The sequence below is a fragment of the Octodon degus genome, unplaced genomic scaffold (genome assembly GCF_000260255.1).
Source record: "Octodon degus isolate 3935 unplaced genomic scaffold, OctDeg1.0 scaffold00026, whole genome shotgun sequence".
NCBI classification, from domain to species: domain Eukaryota; kingdom Metazoa; phylum Chordata; class Mammalia; order Rodentia; family Octodontidae; genus Octodon; species Octodon degus.
Window position 1 is genome coordinate 1,580,658 of NW_004524602.1, and position 24,601 is coordinate 1,605,258.

At 37.4% G+C, this 24,601-nt stretch overlaps 1 protein-coding gene across 3 annotated transcripts in view; it reads right to left on the reverse strand.

Moving 5' to 3' along the window:
* The window catches only part of Scaper (S-phase cyclin A associated protein in the ER), a 438,975-nt gene that overhangs the window by 403,577 nt on the left and 10,797 nt on the right, over positions 1–24,601 (reverse strand). For 2 of the 3 annotated variants that reach the window (XM_023712676.1, XM_023712675.1), the window contains exons 2-5: positions 22,538–22,601; positions 11,384–11,501; positions 8,517–8,587; positions 8,130–8,324 (exon numbers count right to left, since the gene is read on the reverse strand). In XM_023712676.1, coding sequence (XP_023568444.1) covers positions 8,130–8,324; positions 8,517–8,587; positions 11,384–11,501; positions 22,538–22,543 — 390 coding nt within the window. In that variant the 5' untranslated portion in view covers positions 22,544–22,601. The remainder of the gene's footprint in view (positions 1–8,129; positions 8,325–8,516; positions 8,588–11,383; positions 11,502–22,537; positions 22,602–24,601) is intronic. The other variant, XM_023712677.1, reaches the window with a different exon arrangement.

The window sequence follows — 24,601 nt, forward strand, 5'->3', positions numbered from 1 at the left end:
AATTCTAGAAGAAAATATCATACCATGTCTTTTAAATAAATTGTAAGTCAAAGATATAGTATAAATCTTAAAACAAAAATTAAGATTAAGCAATATTCAGAGAATTAAATACTATAATTATTGAAACTGTCCTATCAATCAGTTTTGACACAGTCTCATTGTTATTTGTTTCTCAATAAAATAAAATTAAATACTAATTAATTAAAAATTAATGTTTCAAAACAATTGAACTAAGAAAAAGTTTTCATGATAGTAAAGAAGCATTAAGAACAAAACATAAGATGAATACTGGAATGACAAATAAATGACAAGCACTTCTAACAGTTTGGGCATACGATATCAAAGTTCTAGTGTGTTGTAGACATAGATAATGTCCATGACACCTACTGGTGGCCAGGTATTACTTGTGGGACTGAGCTACTGCTATTTCCTTGAAATCACCCTATAGACCCAGATGGAATCATGACCCATAGGGTGCAGGAGAAGTCCATTTGTAGAGTATGCTGATGGGAATATTTTGCTGCTGTACAAAAAAGAATAACTGAAACACTACTTTTGTATACCTCTTGAATAAAACCCCCCATTTGGCGGGTTCTTTCCATTCTCATTCACAGAGTTGTGATCATTTTGCTCCCTCTCTAGAACATCATTTAGTAGTCTGTGTAGGCTTGGCTTTGTCATCATGAAATTCTTAAGCTGTTCTTTATGATGGAAGTATTTCACTTCTCCATTATACTTGAAAGAGAGTTTTGCACGGTATATCAGTCTGGGTTGGAATTTGTTTTCTTGTAACACTTGTATTACTTTGCTCCATGCTCTTCTTGACTTCATGGTTTATGAAGAGAAATCTGCCATTACTCTGATGGGTTTTCCTTTAAATGTGATCTGTTTCTTTCCTCTAGCAGCCTTTAGTATACTGTTCCTGTGCTGAATTTCTGGGATCTTGATTATTATATGTCTGGGTGTAGTTTTAATTGGGTTGGTGTTATTTGGAGTTCTCTATGCTTTGGTTACCTGAATGTCAAATTATTTCTCCATGTTTGGGAAGTTTTCTGCTATTACTTCTGCCCATATTCTTTTTATATCATTTATATTGACTCCTTCGTTCTCATTGATGGCTATTAGTCTCACATTGTTCATCTCTGCATCGTCTTGCAGGTATTGAATTATTTTTTTCCTACATCCTCGTTGTTTTTAAGAGATCTTTTCTTACTTTTTCACTAGCTGCAATGGTGTCTTTCAGGTCTGAAAGTCCATTTTCACTTTCATTCAAACGGTTCTGCTAGCTTGTGATTGAGGTTTTAATTTCCTGTATATCACTTTGAATCTGCTTCATGCATTCTATTTCTTTCCTATATTGCTTTTTCAAGGATTCCATCATTTTTATATTCTCCTCTATTTTTTAATCAGTGTCTTCTTTAGAAGCACCTAAAAAAATAAGCACTTAGTACTTCTTTCATTATAGTTATCATTTCTTTTTTTACTTCAGAAATTATTTCTGATCTGATTTCCTCTAACCTTTCAGCAGTTGTTTCTTTACTTCAGAGGCTATTATTTCTGAGATTTCAGGTATGTGATTTCCAATTTCTTCTATGCTAGTGTCTTCTGCATTTGTTCTGGGTGGACTCAGGACCTAAGACTGCATTTTGTTTCCTCTCTTTGTCATTTTGTATAACACTGTCTTCTGACCTTTGTTGTAGAACTTAGATAGAGTTACTACCTTAGCACCAGGTCCGGATCTAGGAAGTTCAGACTCATCCAGGTGGGTGTGGCTTGGGTCTGGCTGCTGTGCTCCACTTCTTTCTGCTGCAGCCCTTGGAGGTGTACCCTCTGTGCCACTCTGGCAAGATGTTCTGTTCCTGAATCAGCTGGGTGGGTCTTGCCTCTAGCCTCTTTGCAGGGAGTTCTGCTGAAGGGTTGCATGCTGGGCCTGGGCTCTGGGTCAATTCATGATCCAGCAGGCCCTGGGTCAACTCATTCACATGCTCGGCCTGGGCTCTGGGTCGAATGAGGATCTGGCAGGCCCAGTTGTCTCACTCACAGGTCGGGCCTGGGCTCTATTTTTTTGTTCTTTTTTTTTTTTTTTTTTTTTTTTGGCGGAACCAGGGATTGAACTCAGGCCCTTGCGCTTGCCAGGGAAGCGTTTATTCCACTGAGCCATCTCCCTCGCCCCAAAAATGGCTCTCTTTTGATATGGATTAATATCTAGAATAATTTGTCCCCTTTTTTGCATTTAGAACAGGTTGTACAGGGTGTACGGGGTCTCACTGCATAGATAGGACTTGTAGTGATCCACCTGTTTACAGCCTCCCATGTACTGTTATTACAGGTGTGCACCACCATGCCCAGTCTCAACTGCCATCTCAACGTGGTCTGGGGATTGAACTCTCGGCCCCTGCCTCTGCCTAAGCAGGTGCTTTAATCTGCTGAGCTATTTGGCTGACCCTTGTTAGTTTTAAGAAATCTTTCCTTTCACTTTCATTAGCAGAACCACTGTCTTCGAGGTCTGAAAGTCTATCTTCAGCTTCACTGAAGCAGTTTTGCCAGCTTTCAATGGAATTTTTAAATTCCTGGATACATGTTTGAATCTGTTTCATGTATTCTTACTCTTTCCTATATTGCTCTTGCCATGTTTCCATCATTTTTATGTTCTCCTGCATGTTTTTATCTATGTGTTCTTTAGCTATGCTGAACAATTCTTTCACAATTATTATTTCTTTTCTGACCTGAGAGATTATTTCTGATCATATTTCTTCTATCCCTGCTGGACTTGTTTATTTCAGTCACCATCATTTCAGAAATTCCAGGTATGTGACTTCCACATTCTTATATATCCTTGTCTCTTGGACTTGTTTTGGGTGGACTGGAGGATTGAGACTGCCCTTTGCTTCTGTGTTTTGACATTTTTGAAGCTCTCAATGATCATCCAGACTGAGCAGTGGTGGGAGAGTGGTGGAACCTGGGTCATTAAGGTTCTTCTTACCATGGCAAGCACTGGGTAAAACTCACTAAGGGTCTTACTACTGGTGTGGGTGACACCACTCATGGTTCAACAAAGCTTCTATGCAGATGGTGGGTATGGGCCTGATTCATCAGAATCCTCAGGCTGCCCAGAATCTTCCTAAATTCTCAGATGGTTAAACTGGATGCCAGCATAGCCCCCACACCTATATGCTGGGGTCCATGGGTCCCAGCTCACCCAAATTCTACATGCTGCCCAGAGTCTGCCTAAGTTCTGGCAATGTGTCTTTTACTGTCATAATTTATTTTAAATTTAAACATTTTATATATTGTTTGGTTTTGTTTTGTTTTTTTTTCCAACACAGAATCTCGCTATGTAGTTCAGACTGGCCTTGAACTCACCACATAGTCTAGGTTGGCCCTGAACTCACAGTGATCATCCTATGTCAGCCTCCTAAGTTTTGGCATTTTAGGTATATGCCATCACACCCAGCTATTCCATACTATTTGATCACACCTGATGTAGCAGTTAAAAATGTTAGGCAACCAAGCAGAGATGCCAGCTAGGCAAGGTGAATATACTGGTCTGAAAATCAGAAAAGATTAGTTATAAATTTAAGAATCACCAGCAAGGGAATGAATATGTTAAGCCATAGACTAGTAACTACAGATAAAGTTTAAATTAGTGAGCAAAGAACGTGACCTAAAATGAGGTCTAATGACCTCCCCAAAGTTAAAAGTCAGGTGAAAAAATAAAATGCTAAGGGAATGCAAAAGTAGCAGCCGTAAAGGAAAACAAAAACTAGCAGAGGGTTATTATGGGCTACTGGACTCTTTTAGAATATTTTGCTGAGTTTACACACCTATAATATTCAATAACGGAACTTAGAAAATATGGGGTATACAGATGAATGTCCATTTTGTATCTGTGTATTCAAAGTGGTTAGGATAGATATATAGTTGCATTCTCTTAATGAATAGAATGATTTGTTCTAATGGTATTTGAAAATAGGATCACAAGTCCGCATCTTGTACAGCAATTAACCACTAAGAAGAATATATGCAGTGTATTATTTGTTGAAACTGTACTTCCGATTTGATTTGAAACTGTCTCATTGCTATCTGTTTATCAATAAAATTTTCAAAAAAAAAATACATCTTGAAAATGGGAAAAAAAAAAACTAGCAGAGGGTGTTACGGGAAAGCCAAAGGAGAAAATGCTGTAAAAAGAGGGAAATGGTCAGCAATATGCATGATGCTCAGAGATGGTGGGAGGGACTGAAAAACACCCACTGGACTCATCACTGCAGAGGTAAGCAATGACCTTTCAAGTACTTACAAAAGCTCCAACAGGATACAAAACAAGCCTAGAGCAGATTAATGATTAGAGGGAAGGAAGAAAACAAAGGTGGCAAATACAGGAAACTCTTCCAAGAAATTTGACTAAGCAGGGAAGAAGAAAATGAGAAAGATGAAAGAAGTAGACAAATAGTTTGTGGTTATTTTTGTTTTTGTTTCTAGAATAAAAGGGAAATAAATACATTAAGCACTGATGAAAGGAGAGTTAACAAAGAAGACAAAGCAGAAGACAGGAAAAAGTATAATTTTGATGCTGTCCCCTTGAAGGCTGTCAGCAGTCCTATGGTTTCTACAAAGCAGCCTTTCCATTCTCTATCAGGTACTTTGGACCTTCGCCACTCTCTTTAAACCTCCAAATTGAAATTTCCTACTGCTCAAAAATAAAAATGGGAAAGAACTCCGGTGGATTCTCAAAATCCTACAAATTTCTACCTTGACCCCCTTTGTTCTTCTTCCTATGAATACCAAATAGAAATGATTTTCTCTCAGCTTTGGTCAGCCTTGACCTCTGCAAAGAACATCACTATTCTCCTAGTCTCCTGCCTCTGTGATTATTTCTTCTACATGTCTAGTCTCATATTCCTCTTTGCCCATCTATGACACTTCTATTTTCCAACTATAATGCTTTGTTTCTTAAAAACAGCATATTGTGCCTTTCATTTTCTCTCATCTCACTCTGATCTTTACTTAGTTATTGATTTGAAAAGTCTCAAATCATTGCAATAAGACATAATTTCATAACTACTCTAAATTGAACTCTAAACCCATGAAGTATAACAAGTGAAATTTCAAAATTTTCAGTCACATTTAATTATCAAAGCATAGTTTTCAACACTATCCATAGATAACTAACCTCATTAGCACTGTGAGAGCTATGCACCTGTACTGGATGCTGGTGGTGGGAAGGACATGGTTTGTTTTTACAAGCTCCTTTCCTCCATTCTTCTCCCATGCCTCCCATCCTACTCTGCTTCTTTTATAAACTTATGTCCTCTGTTATAAATGCAGCTATAGGATGAGAGCAATATTCTACTCACAGAACTTGCCAAACATTAATGAGAGTCTGTCCCTGTCATCAGTCGGTCCTTTTATAGAGGGGTAAGTGACACCAACTGCCACTAGAGTTGAGTGTTATCAAGAAAAGATAGGATCATCTGTAATCTTTCTCAGATTCCATGTGAAATTGGTTGCTCTAATTCATCTCTGTGCTGGTGGTGACTTTTGCATAGGTAGCACCAGTGATCTCTAGGCAGCATGCAGGATCACTCTAGCTACCTCTGACCAGATTTGTCAGCATTTTGCATCCATTCACCTTGCACCACAAGAAGTCTAATGACTGCAATATTCCCATTTATGCCTCAGCTCCTTCCCTCACAGAAGCCATGAGACTCTCCAGTTTTCTCTTTTCTTAATCACTAAGAATGCTTTTGGGACTGGGGAGATAGCTCAGCAGTCTAAGTACCTTCCTGACAAGCGCAAGGACCCAGGTTTGATCCCTAGTTCTTCATGTTGTACCCTGGAATCCTGGGTGCACTGTGCCAGCCACTAAAACTAGGAGCAGTGGCACACACCTGTAATCTCAGAGCTGGGGAGGCTGAGAGAGGAGCATCCCTACAAATCCAAGCTGTGTAATGAGACTCTGTACCAAATAAATAAATAATTTTTAAAAAGAACCCTTTCAGAGGCTTATTACTCTAGCTTTCCTCCAGGCCTCACTAGCATGGCCTCTGCTCCAATGAGCCTAGTGTGCCATGAAATCTCAAAGACATATGGGGACACCAATTCCTATCCAAGGATATCCCCACATTTTCAGAAACACACATCTAATTCTGCATAGGCTGAAATGGGAAATATAGAAAGAAAAGTAAAATATGTTCCCAGAATTCTTTACTCCTCAAGTCTCTTAGCTTTTACAAATACAGCAAATCAATTAGCATAGCAAACATCCAGTGCAAGACTCTCCTTTCTCTAGCCATATCTTCAAACCTTACAACCAATTCTTTCAAGCTTCATCTCAAAGGTCTGTGAAAAGAAAGGCAGTCTCCACTTAATTAACTGTACATATCTTTCAATGAATTAACATAATAAGAGTTGAAACCATGCCAAAAAATGAGGAAAAACTCCATGAGTTATGTATCTTGTGAAAGTTCTAGCCAAGTGAGACAACAGGTGGTGGTGCTTTGATAACAAGTACAGAGCCAGACAAAAACCAAAAAGGAGCACTAGTGATTATCTGCTCAGCATGTACTTGGACCAGATGTGAAGCTCTATCTTTTACATCACCACCTGTAAGTCCCAAAGGGACAGAAGAATGGAACCAAGTATGAAAATAACTTTTATACTCCCATATTTGATTTAGCAACACAAGCCTCTGAGCATCTTGGCAAAAAACTTACACAGAACACTTCTATGACTGTTAAGCTTGCACAGAGCTTTGGATAACAGGTAACATTGGAGCCAGAAGTAAACTCCCTTTCTCATGGCCATGTCCAGCTTCCTTTCAGGTCAGATGCAAGACCCTGCTCACTGGGAGGCACCACTACCACTGCTCTAGTCCCCTTCTCCAAGGAGTACACATTTTTCAAATAAACTTGATTTCTTAAGTCAGACTTGCTATTTTTAATCACAAAATCAAAATCTCTGGTGATGTGATTATACCTAGGGCTCACGCAAAGATTACCTAAGCTACATGCTCAGTTTTTTGAAAAATTGTAACTCAGAACTCGTTCAGCAATGCTTTCTATCACAATACACTGAAATAGTATAATCCAAGGACATGAGTTTACTTAGAAATATCTCTCTTAAAACATAAAATGGTTTAACAGACTGATAGTAACAATATTAGCAGTGACCACCACATCATGCAGAGATAATTCCAACTACTATTCATTTAGAAACTTGCTTCTGATGAATCATATTTTCAATCCAGTCTAAAATTTATTTTAGCTGCTTCCAATTTAAGAAGAAACACAGCTGCTGCCTCAACATGTAACTTTTCTTTGACCTTTTATGTTTCAAATGCTAAATAATGAATTACAGGATTTTCAACTATGTTTACTATTAAAATAAAAATATTAATAATTACATGAATATGTATCACTCTGATTTTCTTCAAAATAATTTCATTCAATAAAATATATAGTTTGTATCTACAAAAAAACAGACATTTTACTGAATTTTTAGGCACACTAGCCTGTGTCTGTTTAATATCTTATTACAAATGCAAGGTTATCTAAAATTAGAAAACACACCTTACAGTGACAACCCAATCCCACCCAGGATTGTTTATGGTTAGCCATCAATTTCACTTTTCCCTGACCAGGGTAAATCAGGAGAATGATAAGTATCTCAAGGGAAATGGAGCAATGTCCAATTAAAGACATTAAACATGAAACCAAAGAATGTGAAAACCTCACTACTGCCACCTACAGGAACAATGGAGAATGCAGACAAGAAAATTTGTGTGTGTGTGTGTGTGTGTGTGTGTGTGCGCGCGCGCACGCGCGCACGCGCGCATGTACACGTTTGTAGAACTCTTTCCTTCCTCAGAACTAAGTATCAAGGGCACTTTCTACCAAATATTTTACAAAGCATGAAAGTACCTAGTGCTGCATACCAAAGACAAAACAAAAAAAGCACTCTTCAAAATCAAGAAAACTTCAAGCATAATCAATTTAGTATAAAGATCAAAGAACAAAGTCTTGTAAGAATTAATGAAATAGATATTATACAGAATTTATTAAAATTAATAAGAAGTGAGGTAAATGACCATGTCAGATGGTACTTGAATGGATTCACAGCATCCTTACCTTGCATTCCACCACACTCTGATCTGATTCACAAGTCTCATAGATTTCATCCACTGCCCGGCGAAGATTGTCAAAAAGAAATGCCCAGTATCGAGCTCTTAGATCGATTTTCCGAGGGTGTCTTGATTTAGTGGGACTTTTATCAAAGTTTTTATCTCCGGCTACAGATGTTATTTTACAGTCTACTGTAGTATTCTGATTATATAAAACATGCAAACAGTGAGTACAATACATACATTTGTTAAATTTAAAAGGTTATACTAAATTTTTACATAAAAGATTAAAATATGTAATATTTAAATTCTGAAAAATTAGATTTGTCAAATTTATAATACATTCAGAAATGGAAAATAAAAGTAAATAAGCAAAAGACTGTGTATGCTCTACCTGCTTAGCAGTTTTATGAGCGCCATGAGTTGTCCTCTTAGATTTTCCACCAGTTTGACATTTAGGTTTTCCTTCAAAACAAGAAGACAGATCAATGAATTTATAAAAAAATTAAACTACAAGTAATTAGATAATGTAACACCTAAACTATACAAATAATTCAGGCATACTAAATATGTAACTTTTATCCAGAGAACACAAAATAGGGCAGTCACTCAAAGTTCACCTAAACTGTTACTGTAGTTAAAAAAAAAAAAAAAAAAAAAAGCAAATTTCTAAAATCCCAGAAATCATTTTATCAATTGGCTTTCTCAGAACCGGGACAAATTGGCTTTTTTTTTTTGAAAATTTTATTGATAAACAGATAACAATGAGACAGTTTCAAATCAAATCAGAAGTACAGTTTCAACAAATAATACACTGCATATATTCTTCTTAGTGGTTAATTGCTGTACAAGATGCGGACTTGAGATCCTATTTACAAATACCATTAGAACAAATCATTCTATTCATTAAGAGAATGCAACTATATATCTATCCCAACCACTTTGAATACACAGATACAAAATGGACATTCATCTGTATACCCTATTTTTTCTAAGTTCTGTTATTGAATATTATAGGTGTGTAAACTCAGCAAAATATTCTAAAAGAGTCCAGTAGACCATAATAGCATTGGGTCTTCTGTTTAACTGGCAATGTCAGAAATTATTGACCTGAGTCCCCCACAGCTCAACGTAACAGCATGGCTTTACTTCCTATATTTCATCTTCATACTTTTCTACTGGATGGTTAAGACCAAGGTAAAGCAGGACCTGTGCAACAAGAGTTGTAGCTTTTTGGTCTGAGAAGGTCAGTGAAATCCCCTCAGGATCTGTCCTGAGATCCTGTACCTCAGATTGTAGAACCTTTGTCAGTACAGCCATGTGGATGAGTCACGACACATTGGCTTTTAAAGAGGTCAAATAATTTGACAAGTTAATAATTTAGTCAAATATGAAACAATTATCCATTAAGAGCTGAATTTCAAAAAATAAATTCAATTCCCTATTTGATAACTTTTGTGATTTAAAAGACCTCAAAAAAAAAAAAAGACAATCTGTAACAAAGAACTAGTCCAAGCAGATATTTAAGTGGACTATAATGTGTCCATAATTTAAAAATAGTAGTATTCATGCATGAATTAAATATGTAAATTCAACCTACAGAAAAGGTGGACTCTCACACAGCTGGGACAAAGAGAGACTTTATAGTAAGTGATGTTGGGGTCACTTGTTATGCATTAGGAAAATAGTTGACTAAGATCTAAACTACATGCTATGTAACAATAAACTATACACAGATCAGAGAGCTAAACAGAGAAAATAAAACAAATTTCTGAATAAAATAAAATGTAAAAGACAGTAAAAGTAAAATAAATTTTAAAAAGAACAAAACATGGGTGGTTTTCCAATTTTGGTTTTTTGTGGCATTGGGGATTGAACCCAGGAATTCATGCACAAAGCACGTTACCAATGAACCTCCAGCCCAGAGAAATTATTGTTTACTTTAGAACACTGTTGTATAAGAGTGCTCTCAAACAATGGTTAAAAAAAAAAAAAGGTCAAAAGGAATCAGGCACCATAAGGGTCTCCCATCCACTAAACAAATACAGAACAATCTGAACACCAAAATAAATAGAATAACACCTTAAACATAACAAGAATCCATGAGCCCACATAAGCTTAAATTTATAAACATATACACATCAGAAAATTTCAAGATGAGGTTTCATTTGATATATTCCTCCTCTATCCTCAGAGAGAGTAGATTGTCCCGGCCCTAACCTTCAAAGAAAGGGGTCTAAAAAGAAGAAAAAAATATAGTTTAAATATGAATGAGAACTGAAGAAAGTGTTCTTAATTTATAAATGATCATATTAAACTGTACTATCCACAGTATTGTAATGAATTTTTTTAAAAACTTTTATTGTAAATTGACACATAATAACTGCATGTTTTATAGGGTACAGTGTGATTTGATACATATACAGAATACATAGTTAACATTTCTATCTATTCAAGCATTTATCATTTCTTTCTGTTAGGAACCTGCAAATTCCTCCCTTCCAGTCTTTGGGTTTTTCTCTTCTTACCCCATCCCTTAGCCCCCAGTGGCAGGGACTGTACCCAGCCTTGCAGTGCTATGCAAGCTTATTACCACTGAATTGCAGTATACAATCTAATGCCGTGGTGGCGAACCTATGGCACACGTGCCACAGGGAGCTGTTTGTATCACTGAAAGCTCCATAAGGTTCACCATCACTGCTCTAGTTCTTTGTACAACATGCATAGTTCATTGTAAACTAAAGAATTTAAAAAATAAGTATCGTAACTTTTTTAGATCCCTAGTCTGTCAGCCAAAACATAACAAACCCAATTTCATTACTATCTGAAACAGTAAGAGTAATTAACTCTTACTAAAACATTTGTATACAAAAGCAATAAAAATATTTACTTAACGTATACTAATTTGCCACAGTTCTAAATGTCACCATTGAGTTTTCAACCCATTTGCAGTTTAGAAGCAAATGTATTGTAAATGGGGCTGGGGAGATGGCTCAGTAGAATAAGCGCTTCCCTGGCAAGCACAAGAGTCTGAGTTCAATCCCCGGTTCCAAAAAAAAAAAAAAAGAGTAAAATATATTGTAATTGAATTTTGTTTTTGAGATGGGGGGTCTTACTATATTGCCGAAGCTATCCTTGAATGGCTAAGCTCAAAAGGTATCACATCCCCACCTGCTGAGTAGCTGAAACTACAGGCACACAACACCACACCAGGCTACCCTTTCAACTTACAACAAAGATTCGATAGTTTTTAATACATACCATCATCATCTTTACTTTCCAGTGGGACACTCCAAGCTATGAGATTTCTTGCTGTCCGACCCTCTTCTGCAACTATTCTTCTTACTTTATCATGACTATTAGAGCGCTGAAATGAAGCCTACATACAGAAAAAAAATACAATACTTACTGGATTATTAGGTATTATATTACTCAATATAGAGAATATACTTGACAAATTAATTATTTCCCACATTTACTTAGAAATCAAACACTTAAAACTAGTTGGGTATTTCAAAGGTGAGTTAAACAGATAAAAGAAACTAGCATACAAATTGAGCTCCACCAATAACCTGGGTCAGTGTGGAGCCAGATCCAGTAAAAGAAGGATACTGCTTTCCCAGTAATGAATGATATAGGAAATAAGCTTGTGTTTAATAAACCGAGTATCCATAAAAGAAATACATCCTAAAGCATCCAAAAGAGCACACATGCAGCTCTGAACATCAAGTGGGCAGCTCATTTCTTCCCTGAACAAGTTAACCACTGGGCTGGCCCAAAATCCCAATCCACCACTGGGTGTTTTCACACCCTCTTCTGGTTCTTGCCAGCCTAGCCTGTTGGCATTCCTGTTACCGGGAAATAATTATTTGAAAGCACTGTGTAAGACAGTGAAGAGAACAGAGTATGGAAAGCTGGCCTTGAGCAACACAGATATGAACTGCACAGGTCCACTCAGGCACAAATCCTTTTTTGTGATTTGCAAAAACATGAAAAAAAAAAAAAAAAAAAAACACTAGCACTGGAACCCTGCACTCTATACATAATGAAAATTCAACAAAAAGGTATGTCACAAATGTATAAAAATATGTAGACAATAGTCTACCATTTACCACCATAACTACCTATTATAAAAAGTTGAAGTTTATCAAAATTATATATATAGACTATACAGGTTAAGAAAATGTATGGAATTCACAGTCCAAAGAAATATAAACTAATATAAAGATACAGCATTAAATCAAAACTGCATAACCACCCTAGTTCATACCTGAACTATACAATTTCATTGCCACCTGCTTTTTTTTTTTTTTTTTTTTTTTTTTTGTCTTTTTGAGCTAAGATCTCACTATGTAGTTCAGGCTACCTTGAGCTTACTTTGTAGCCCAGGGTGTTGTCTCAAACTCACAATGATCCTTCTGCTTCAGCCTCCTGAGTGCTGGGATTATAGGCATAAGCCACCATACCCAGCCATGCCACCTGCTTTTGCTACTGTACTGTGAGCTCAAGTACGATTGGTATCCATGAGAACACCATGTGACACCCTCCACCTCCTGAGTAAACTAAATATTGCAGTAAAAGTGCAGCTTGTTTAGTTCTCATGCTTTTTCATCATATAAAATATAGGTAACCAAATACACCCATATTTTCCTCTCTAAAACCTCAACATAAACACTTACACCCACATTATTTTATGGCCCTGAGTTTAACCTGGACATCTACCTGTCATTTACTCACCTAATTAAGTTTTCACTGGAACTCATTACCTTGTGACCACTCTTCCAGCTCCATCCTGAGCCTTTTGCAAAATTCTCACATAGTCTCTTCTATACTTATGTCAACATTTTCCAATCAATATAGCACCATAAACCTCAGCACTCACAAAGCATATCTCCTAACAAGTCAAATTTTACTTAAATTCTAATGCCATCCTTTATCTAGGTTATCTCAACATTGTCCTAACCAAAAGCACAGTTTTTCATTGCAGGCCAAGTGAACAAATTTAAACAGATATCCCACTTCACTTTCAGTTCTACTTCAGATAACTTATACAAACACAGACATGTAGGTGCAGCTATGTATTACGCCATAAAATGCACTATTCAGACATCATCTTCTAACTCAGGAGTCTTTACAGAGTAATAATCTTCTAAGAACTAAATGGATGGCTCCAAAAAGCATTATTGCAGTAATGTTAGACCAGAAAACTTCCGATCTAATACTCTTCTACAAATACTTCCATTCTTCCATAAATTGCACAAAATTATTTTGTAATCTGTATACAGTCTTTAGCTGATGACATTTTCTTTGAGTGGAAGAGTATGTGTGTCCTACTGGGGATCAAACCCTGGGATGGTCCAATACTGAGCAACATCTCCCATCCTTTTTATTTTTTATTTTGAGACAGGATCTCGCTAAGTTACCGAGAAAAGATTCAAACTTGCAATTTTCTATCTCAGCTTCTTTCTGTGCTGGGATTAATAATTCAAGTCTTACAAAAATTTCAGCAGCAACTTACAGTTTAAATACTTTAAGCATCAGGATTTGAAATGCAATAAATAAGTTTTAGATACTTAATAACCTTTGAAACAGTATTTTTACCTAGGTTCTTACAGGAGACTTCAATAAAATACGGGTATTTCCACCCAAAGTCATAGTGTGCCACCTAGTGCTTTTACAGAGCACTGTTGAATGCTATTTCAACTAAAAGCAATAAACATCAGTTTTGAGTCAGTCTTGATGTTTGAGCCTTAAAATACACACTTAAACAAACCAAGTATGCTGAATCTTCACAGAGTCTGCATATTCTGAGACTTGCGCCCAGGTTGGGAAAAGAAACCTAGGGCTCTTAGGTTAAAATCTAAATAATTTCAATGCTAACAACTTTTTTCACCATCTTAAAATGGTGATGAACACTCCTTAATAAATGTATGTAGAACTGGGAAGATAGCTCAGTGGTATTAGTGCCTGCCCGACAAGCGCAAGGTCCTGAGTTTGATTTCCACTACAAAAAGAAATAAAATAAAAAAAATGTATGTGCCTCCAACCATTCTACTCTACACACTTTCTTCAAGATCAATCCACCCTATTACTTATCCATAAAATGAAAACTCCCACACTTTTGTAAAAATGGATATTTACTCTTTTTTTCTCTTAATTCTCACTACCAAACCCTACATATTTTGTAATATATGAAGACAAGATTACCAGTCCATGGATATCATGATTACCTTAAAATTGTAAGAACAGTAATACTGGCATAGATTTTTATAAACCAAGAAACTTCCTGAGAAACCATGTAATTGGTACAACTCCCTATTACAAGATGAGGAACAGAATCCTGTTCAGTAATTTATAGTAATTTCTATCAGTTCTTATTGATATTTCACATCTTGCTAAAGGTAAAACTGAGGTTAGATTATAAGAGAAAAAAATAACATCTGGTCTGAGCAACTATGCTTAAGGGGCTCGGTTATAGCAGATTAGCCTATACCTGAAGTTATAAATTACTAAATCTACCTCCAAAGCATGCCTTAAAAACATAAACCCAGAGCAGGGAATATGGCTCAGCAGCACAGTACCTGCCTGGCAAACACAAGTTCATGAGTTCAATTCCCAGTACCAAAAACATAAATCCAGAGCCAGGTATGGTAGTATACATCTGTAATCTCAGCACTTAGAAGGCTGAGGCAGTAAGATCCTAAACTTCAGGCCAACTTGGGTTGCATTGCAAGTTTGCAATTCAAGAGAGGAGGCCTTGGAAGAGAACCTAAGCAGAGTATAAAGACAAAATCTGTTCAACACCATCTCAGGCTTCAGACTGTGACCCAAAAGCAGTTCCATTCCAACACTAAGAAACCATATATATACATATATATGAATGACAGTTTTGAACCATATCAACCTAGAATGTATTAGGATAAACTGCAACTGTCAAGGCCCCGTCAGCAAGAAATAAAGGCAAAATATCTAAAGAGGAAGACATTATCATTCTCTCTCTCTCTCTTTTTTTTTTTTTTTTGCGGAACCAGGGATTGAACTCAGGTCCTTGTGCTTGCCAGGCAAGCACTTATTCTACTGAGCTAGCTCCCCAGTCCCAACATTATCATTCTAAGTACCAAATTATCTGCCCAGTCAATACAGATGGCTCCTGATTTGTACTAGTTTCATTTGTGGGTTTGTTGTTGTTGCTGGTGTTTTTTACTTTTTAAAATGAAAATGATACACATTTGTTAGAAATCCTACTCTGAATTTTTTTTTTTTTTTTTTTTTTTTTTTTTTTTTTTTTGCGAAACTGGGGATTGAACTGAGGCCCTTGCGCTTGCCAGGGAAGTGCTTATTCCACTGAGCCATCTCCCCAGCCCTTTGAATTTTTTATTCTAATCATTTTGCAATGCAGCACTTTGCAGCACGTCTGTCTCTCTGTGCCTCTGTCTCTGTTTATGTCTGCCACTCTTCCTCTCTTGCTCTCCCCCCATCTCTCTCTTTCCCTCCTTCCTTTTCCCATGATGCTGGCAGTAGCCACAGGCTGCAGCTCCCACTGGTCACAAGAACGTTAAAGTAAACCACCAACATTATAGTACAGATTATCTATTGCTAAGCTATGGTATTTGGTAGGTTAAGTATAGTATATACATTTCCAACTTATAGTATTGTCAACTTATAATAGGTGTATTAAGATATAATGTCAATGTAAGTCAAAGAGTATCTGATCTTTTTTTTTTTTTTTTTTTTTTTTTTGGTGGAACTGGGGATTGAACTCATCAGAGTATCTGAAATGTCCAACATTTAAATAAAAAATTACAAGGGCTGGCCAGATAGCTTAGCAGATTAAAGTTCCTGCTTAGGTGGATGTAGGGAGCTGTATGTAGCTGCGCCCTAGGATGGCGCCGGTTTCCGCCTTCCACCCCCTCAGGGGGTGAGCGCTCCTGGTAATCAACAACTCCATAAAAGGCCAAGGCTTGGGCTAATGCATTGCTTCCGCATACCTGGACCAATGGACAGTACACACGTGGCGCCGCACGGTTGGAAGCCCTGAGACTTATAAGCTAAGAGCAGGGGCCTCGAGGGGGAAGTTGCTGTAACAGGGCAATAAAAGCTGCGCAGACACAACCAGTGGCACGTCTTCCTTGCTGGCAAGGCCGCGCGTGACAGGTGGACACATGGACCAGGGTTTGATCCCTGGTGTGCTGTGCCAGCCCTGTACCCTGGAGGCTCACTAAGACAGCAATTGAGACTAGGCATAGTGGTGCACACCTGTAATCCCAGCACTTGGGAGGCTGAAAACAAGAGGATCACTACGAATCTGATCTGTGTAGTGAGACTCTGTAGACCCTGTACTAAATACTAAATAAACAAATAAAAGACATGCTAGACACAGTGTACACCTGTAGCCTTGGCTACTAGGGAAAGTTATCTAGGAGGATGACTTCAACCCAGGAGCTCAAGGACAGCCTTGGTAACAGCAAGACTCCATCTTGAGAAAATTTCCAGGCACATCAGAAAACAAGGAAATGACTGAAAACAAAAAACAAAACAAAACAAAAAATTATAGGAAATAGAATTATACCCACACATGACCAAAATAATAGAGATGTCAAAGGTTTTAAGTCCAATTAATATGACCTAAGACAAAAAAGAACAAAGATTCCCACCCCCACCCCCCTTGTCTGGGTTACTTTTCTCTCATTGCTGGGACAAACCAGACACCCAAAATTGAGGAAGAAAAGGTTTATGTAGCTCACAGTTTGTGGATGTTTCAGTCCATAATCAGCTGGCTCCAAAGCTGGGTGGCCTTGGCAGAGGGCAGCAGTTCATGGTGGCAGAAAATAGCAAAATAGCAAGAGCAAAAAGGGAGGAAAAGCAGCAGAAAGCAAGCCTCTCTCCCTTCCTCACACTGCATTCAGGCTATCTACCCTTGGGAAGATGTAACACTCACACTCATAATCCCAGCATTGGATCATGAATTAATCACAAACTCTAGAAGCCCTCCCTATGACTACATGAGACTTTGGGGGAACATCTAGACATAAACCATAACATCCATCATCAACAGAAGGACAGACAAAGAAAATGTGGTACACATACACTGTGGAATACTACTGAATCATAAGGAATAAAATCATGTAATTTACAAGAAAATGGATGGAATTGGAGTCAACATGTTAAGTGAAACAAGACAGGCTCAGAAAGTCAAATATCTCATGTGAGGAATCTAGAAAAAAATGTAAAGAGAGATGAAATGGAAGTAGAAGAGAAACTATTGGAGAGGCTGAGGGAAATTATGAGTGGGGAGGAAAGGGAAAAGGGTGATGGAGAAAACAATTAGTTCTATGCTTGGACAGATATGCCACAATGAAACCCACTGCTCTCCACAACTAGTTGTACTAACTTTGTTTAAAAAAAACAAATCATCTTTAAAAAAGCTTAGAGTGCGCAGGCCTGGCATCAGAATGGGGCAGCCCGGACCTGCCACACCTTCACTCCAGCCAGCACCCAGGCCAGGTGTGTGTGTGTGGAACTTCCTCCACATGACAGGCCCAATGTGGAACCCTGCAGCACAACTCCCTGCAGAAAGGCAAAAAGCAAGACCCACCCAGCTGATCCAGGAGCAGAACATCTGGCCAGAGTGGTACAGCAGGTTCATTTCCAAGGGCTTCAGCAAGAAGTAGAGTACAGCAGCCAGACCCAGGCAACACCCACCAGGACAAGTTTGAACTTGGTAGATCCAGACCTGGTGCTAAGGTAATAACTCTACCAAAGCTCTAAACCAAAAGTCAGAAAACAATGCTACACAAAATGACAAAGAGAAAAAGCAAAATGTATCGTCAGGCCCCAAGCCCACCCAGAACAAATACAGTAGACAATAGCATAGAAGAAATTGGAAATCACACACCTGAAATCTCTGACATAAGAACGTCAGAAGTAGAGAAGCAAGTATGGAAAGATAGGGGAAATCAAATCAGAAATAATTTCTGAAGTAAAAAAAGAAATGATAACTATAATGAAAGAAGTACTAGGTGCTTCTAAAGAAGATACTGATTAAGAAAAATGGAAGAGATTACAAAAATAAAGGAATCCTTGAATGAGCAATATAGGAAAGAAATAGAATGCATGAAACAGATTTGAGTGATATACAGGAAATTAAAACCTCAATCACAAGCTGGCACAACAATTTAAATAAAAGTGAAAATATACTTTCAGACCTTGAAGATATCATTGCAGCTAGTGAAAAGGTAAGAAAAGATCTCTTAAAAACTAGGATGCAGGAAAAAATAATTGAACATCTGCAAGACAATGCAAAGATGCAAAGATGAACAACACATCAATGAGAAAGAACGAGTCAATACAAATGATACGAAAAGAATGTGAGCAGAAGTAATAGCAAAAAACTTCCCAAACATGGGGAAACAATCTGACATTCAGGTAACTGAAGCATACAGAACTCCAAATAATATCAACCCAATTAAAACCACACCCAATCCCAGGTTCCGCAAAAAAAAAAGAAAGAAAGAAAGAAAAGGAAAAAGGCCAGTAGACCTCCATACCCCAAGTTAAGGCTAGGGAGATGGCTGTGTAGAATAAGTGCTTCCCTTACAAGCACAAGCACCTGAGTTCAATCCCCTGTTCTGAAAATAAATAAATAAATAAATAAAACCACACCCAGACATATAATAATCAAGATCTCAGAAATTCAGCACAGGAACAGTATACTAAAAGCTGCTAGAGAAAAGAAACAGATCACATTTAAAGGAAAACCCATCAGAATAATGGCAGATTTCTCTTCACAAACCATCAAGTCAAGAAGAGAATGGAACACCTATAATATTCAACAACGGAACTTAAAAAAAAATTGGGGTATAACTATGAATGTCCATTTTGTATCTGTGTATTCAAAGTGGTTGGGATAGATATATAGTTGCATTCTCTTAATGAATAGAATGATTTTTTCTAATGGTGTTTGTAAGTAGGATCACAAGTCTGCATCTTGTACAGCAATTAACCACTAAGAAGAATATATGCAGTGTATTATTTGTTGAAACTGTACTTTCGATTTGATTTGAAACTGTCTCATTGCTATATGTTTATCAATAAAACTTTGAAAAGAAAAAGAAAAACCAGAAAAAAAAAAAAAAAAAGAAGAGAATGGAGCAAAGTACTTCAAGTCCTGCAACAAAACAAATTCCAACCCAGACTGATATACCCTGCAAAAATCTCTTTCATGTTTAATGGAGAACTGAAATACTTCCATGACAAAGAAAAATTAAAGCTTTTCATGACAACAAAGCCAACCCTACACAGACTGCTAGAAGATATTCTAGAGAGGGATCAAAATGGCCACAATTCCATGAATGAGAACAGAAAGAATCCACCAAATAGGGCAAACAATTAAACACAGGAGAAAAAGAGGTATACAACAGCAGTCTTTCAATTATTCTTTTGTATACAGCAGCAAATATTCCCATTAGCATACTCTACAAATGGACTTCTCCTGCACCCTATGGGTCAGGATTCTTCCCAGGTCTACAGGGTGGATATCAAGGAAATAGCAGTGGCTCAGTCCCACAAGTGACACCTGGCCACCAGGAAGCATCATGGACACTGTCCATATCTACTACATACTAGATCTTTGTGCGATATCCTATCCTCAAAGTGTTAAAAGTGCTGCTCATATGTTTGCCATTCCAGTATTTTTGTTATGTTCTATTCTTAGTAATTCTTTACTAGCATGAAAACTTTTTCTTAGCTGATATTTTTGTATATATTAATCTAATCAAATACTATGTGGATACTCTGAATTGACACAGATTCATACATATGATACACTACATTCTGGTCTCTTAGTTGGACTCACAATTTAATTAATTTTCTGAATCAAATATTTAATGATTTTTTTCTTTACAATAAGTTTTGGAAAATTTCAGTTTTGTGTATCTTGGTATGATTTTTTTCATATTTCTTGTGCAAAAAGTTCATTTTTCTTGGAAATGTGATGCTATAATTTCAACTAAATTCAGAAATTTTAAACCTTTAAATATTTATTGTCTATTCCTGCTACTTGGAGAATTCTAATTATATGAATATAAGTTTCTTAATTTTGGCACAGAGAGAACTACTATATGACTGATCTGTAAACTCTTCATGATTTTTTTGTGGAATCTTCACATTTATTTTAGACATTTTTTATTATATTCATTCAAGTTTGTAAATAATTTTTACAATGTGTAATCTATTATTAATCTCATGTATTCATTTCAGAAATATTTTTCTAAAATTCACTCTGTCTACAGCTTATCTTTCACATTTCAATATTTGTCTACAATTTTTAATTTGCTATATAATTATTAATTTTCAATAAAGTTAATGAAAGAAATAAAAGTCCCTCAACGGATACAAATATTACTGTATTTCAAATCTGATTACTTTCATTTGCATATAGCAGAGTATTAAATTGTCTTACGAACTTAAAAAAATAAATTCATATATTTTAAAGCAGCAAAAATAAATACATAAATAAATAATAAATAAAGAAGCTTAAAATTTTCCACCTAGAACTAAAGATCATAAAGTAGTAAAGCCTGGTCATTCCTTCTATTAATTGAGTGGCCAAGGTATTTGAGCAAGATGCATTCCCACCAGACACCTGCTGACACCACGCAGAGAACACTTCAACACCAGGGGATATGGCACCCAAAATAAAAATGCTGACTAATCACAAGGAAACAACCTCAATCAAGAAAAAATCTGCAGGGTCAGCCAGATAGCTCAATGGACTAAAGCACCTGCTTAGGCAGAGTGCAGTGGCCAGGGTTCAATCCCCTAATTGCTGTGCTGCCCCTCCCCAGGGCACTCTGAGACAGCAACTGAGACAGGGCAAGGTGGCACATGGTTGTAATCTCAGCGCCTGGGAGGCTAAAAACAGAAAGATCACTACGAGTCTGATCTACATAGTAAGACCCTGTAGATCCTGTACTAAAATTAAAAAAAAAAAAAAATCTTCAAAATAACTGAATAATTCTTTAAAAACTGTCAAGCCAAGGGGCCGGGGAGATGGCTCAGTGGAATAAGCACTTCCTTGGCAAGTACAAGGGTCTGAGTTCAATCCCTGGTTCCACAAAAAAAAAATTGTCAAGCCAAAATAACCTAAAAACCTAGGGCATTATTCCCAATTAAAGGAGACCAGACTCTTGATACCTAAATAGATCAAAATAAAAACTCAGACACTGAGATGATGACAAGCTTTTAATATCCACTCTGGATTACATAACAGAGGTGCAGATTTTGATAAATGAATTGTGGTCACATAATTATGAAACTATCTTTGTTCTTAGAAAATGTACACTTAAGTATTTTGGGATCAAGGAATATGTTGACTTCAGAAGCTTTCAAGTAGTTCAATTTATACTGCGGAGACAGCTCAGCGGCACAAGCACTTGCTTGGCAAGCACAAGGTCCTAAGTTCAATTCCCAGGAGTCCCCCAACAAAAATATGATAACATTTATGACCAAAACATCCTCACTGTGATAAATTCTCCAAATATAATAGACAGAAGGAAAATGACCTTAAATTACAGACACGAAAGCTCAAAACCTTAAGTTTAAGGGGCAATGTAAAGTGAAAGGGACAAGGAAGGCCACAGGATAGGTGCACTGCCACCTTTGCACCATGTGAGAGAGCTCTGCCCCAAGCCCCACACTTACGTTTAGAGGGGCAAACCTACTAAATACAAAATACAAAATCAGCAACTCACTGTGTAAGCAGAAATTAAGAGGAAGAGACTCATAAATTCAACTGTTCCCCCTACAGAGGTCAGAGTAGGGCAGGGAAATTCACAGCCTTGGTGCTGAGAAAATCAGAGTATGAATTATATCTACTTATGGTTAACGGTAGCCGCATCAACTTTCCCAAAGGAAGTGTTTGGACAGACTGCATTCCCCATGAACCCCATTCCCTCTTCCTCTTCCTCAGTTGGAGGATTATCAGAATTATTAGAATAATCAGAATTGCCTGGAAACCCTCAGCTGGAAAGTGTGGGCCAGGAAGCTGCTCACCTCAGCACCCTGCCATGGACCGGGTTCTCACATCAGTTCCCATGTGGCCAGCTCAGCCCGTCTTGCCTGGGGACAGCATGTTCCTTTCAGGACTGACTGGCTGGGCCCTGGTGGGAAAGCAGACCAGGACTGGCCTGTGCCTTTTCACAAGTCTTTACTCTTAAGACATAAAAGAAGCTGGCTATCATCTGAACTCTTACCCTAGTCCCACAAGAGGTAAGGGTATGCTGAAGGCGAAGCAATAGTTTTTGAAGCAAATGCTAAATTTAAAAAGATAATGCATGACAAGTGGAGTGCAGGAAAAAAATGAAATACAGAGGTCCAAAAACTACAGCTCATCTTTAAGACAGCTGGATCACTCACCATCATCCTTTAAGTCTCTTCTGTGCCAAGATCATTTACCACATAAAACCATGGGGTATGACTCCTACAATAAAAATACACACAAACCTTTAGTCACATTTCAGAAAATCAAATGTATTCATCAAAAGATACAAAGCTCAGCTTCTTGAGTTTCTCATCACAATAAACATTCAAAAGCATCATTCCTTTTCATTGCCTTTTAGGATGTGATACAGCAGGTTTTAACTACTCTATACTGAACAACAGCACCTTAATCCTTTGCAAAAAGTAAAAATAAAATGGGCTGATTACAGTGCCACACACCTGTAACCCCGGCACTTGGGAGGCTAAGGCAAGAGGATCACTGTGAGTTCAAAGACAGCCTCGGCTACGAAGTGAGTTCACTTGCTCAAAAAGACTAAAATAAATAAAATAAAGTGCACCTACTGCCAAAGAGAGTACTATAAATAAAATGTTTAAAGAGAAATATGAAAAAACAATGTATTGATTACTTGAGTAGGTAAGCTACTCCTATCCAGAATCATCAAACTGTTTTTTCTACAGCACACACATACACACACTATACCTTGACCTATACATTTAACTTAAAAGTTTCATAAAGGGACCCAGGTGTGGCAATGTATATCTGCAATTCTAGCACTTTAAAGGTTGAGACAGGAGGATTGCCATGAGTTCCAGGCCTGCCTGAACTACATAGTAAGACCTTGTCTCAAAAAAAAAAAAAAAAAAAGTTCTATGAAGGAATATTTAGCCCTACTGTGTGGGGCAAACTGTAGTATCTCTATATTCCATTTCATGTTTTTAAATGCTGTTCTCACTGAATTGACTCAATAGCAAACCCAGACTCAATATGGAAAGCGATGTACAGAATATCTCTGTTAAAATCATTACTGGTGATCAAAGGCTACAGTCTCAGCCCCTCTTTTTCAGACATAGGCTGGCCTAGAGCTTGCAATACTCCTGCCTTCACCTCCCAAGTAAGAATATGTTTATTGATTATGTGTCTATGTTAAATAGCCCTTACCTTTCAGGGAGCCTACTTAATGTGTCCAAACCTTTACTTAAATCTATAGCACAAAAACTACATAGAATACAAAGGGACAGGAAAAATGGCCTAGCCCTACCAGAAGAGCCAATGAACAAAGAAAAGAAACAACTAAAACCAGACTCTCTTCGGGAATAAAAACATAGGTCATTTATCCTTTGTCAAGTGCTTGCCTAGCATACATGAGGCCCTGGGTTCAACCCCAAACCAGGGGTAGAGGAAGCAGCCTCTCAAATGCAACCATATGTCCCCACAAAAAATTACACACAGATGTTCATACAGCATTATGGGCGATAGGAACAAATCACATGCCCATCAACTGACAAGTGGCTAAATACCATGTGCATATCCATACAGTGAGATATGATCTAGCCCTAAAGGGTAAAAAAGTACTGAGACAGTCTACCACAGGGATTAACTGTGAAAACATTGTGCTCAGTGGAAAGACCACATATTGCATGGTTCTATTTAATATCAAATGTCCAAAATAGTCAAATCCAGAGAGGCAGAACACAGATTGGAGATTACCTACAGTAAGTGGGTTGGGGAGAATTGGAGTGACCACTAGTAAGTATGGGGTTTCCCTTGGGATTGATAAAAATGTTCCAAAATTCATCATGGTGATGACTGCACAACTTTGTGCATACACGTTTTTTTCAACAGGTGAATTATTTAGCACACAAGTATCTCAATAAAACTGTTATTTTTAAAAACATAATGCCATTCCAACTCAGGGTGAAAGCCAGTGTTCACAATGAGCCACCACACACTGAGTGTATTCCTTTCCCGTCCCTTTCTACGTTCATTTCACTCCCCGCCACACTGGCATCTTTATTTTCCCAGACACGTTAGAACTACAGAGATTCACCATTATGGCACCTCCATCTAGAACACTCACTGCTCACTGTCTTTGCTCAAATGTCACTTTCAGTGAAGCCTTTGCAAGCAACCAATTTAAAATTGCAGGCCTTATAAACAAAAGCTGCACAAATTTATCACAACTAGCCTAGTCTTACAAG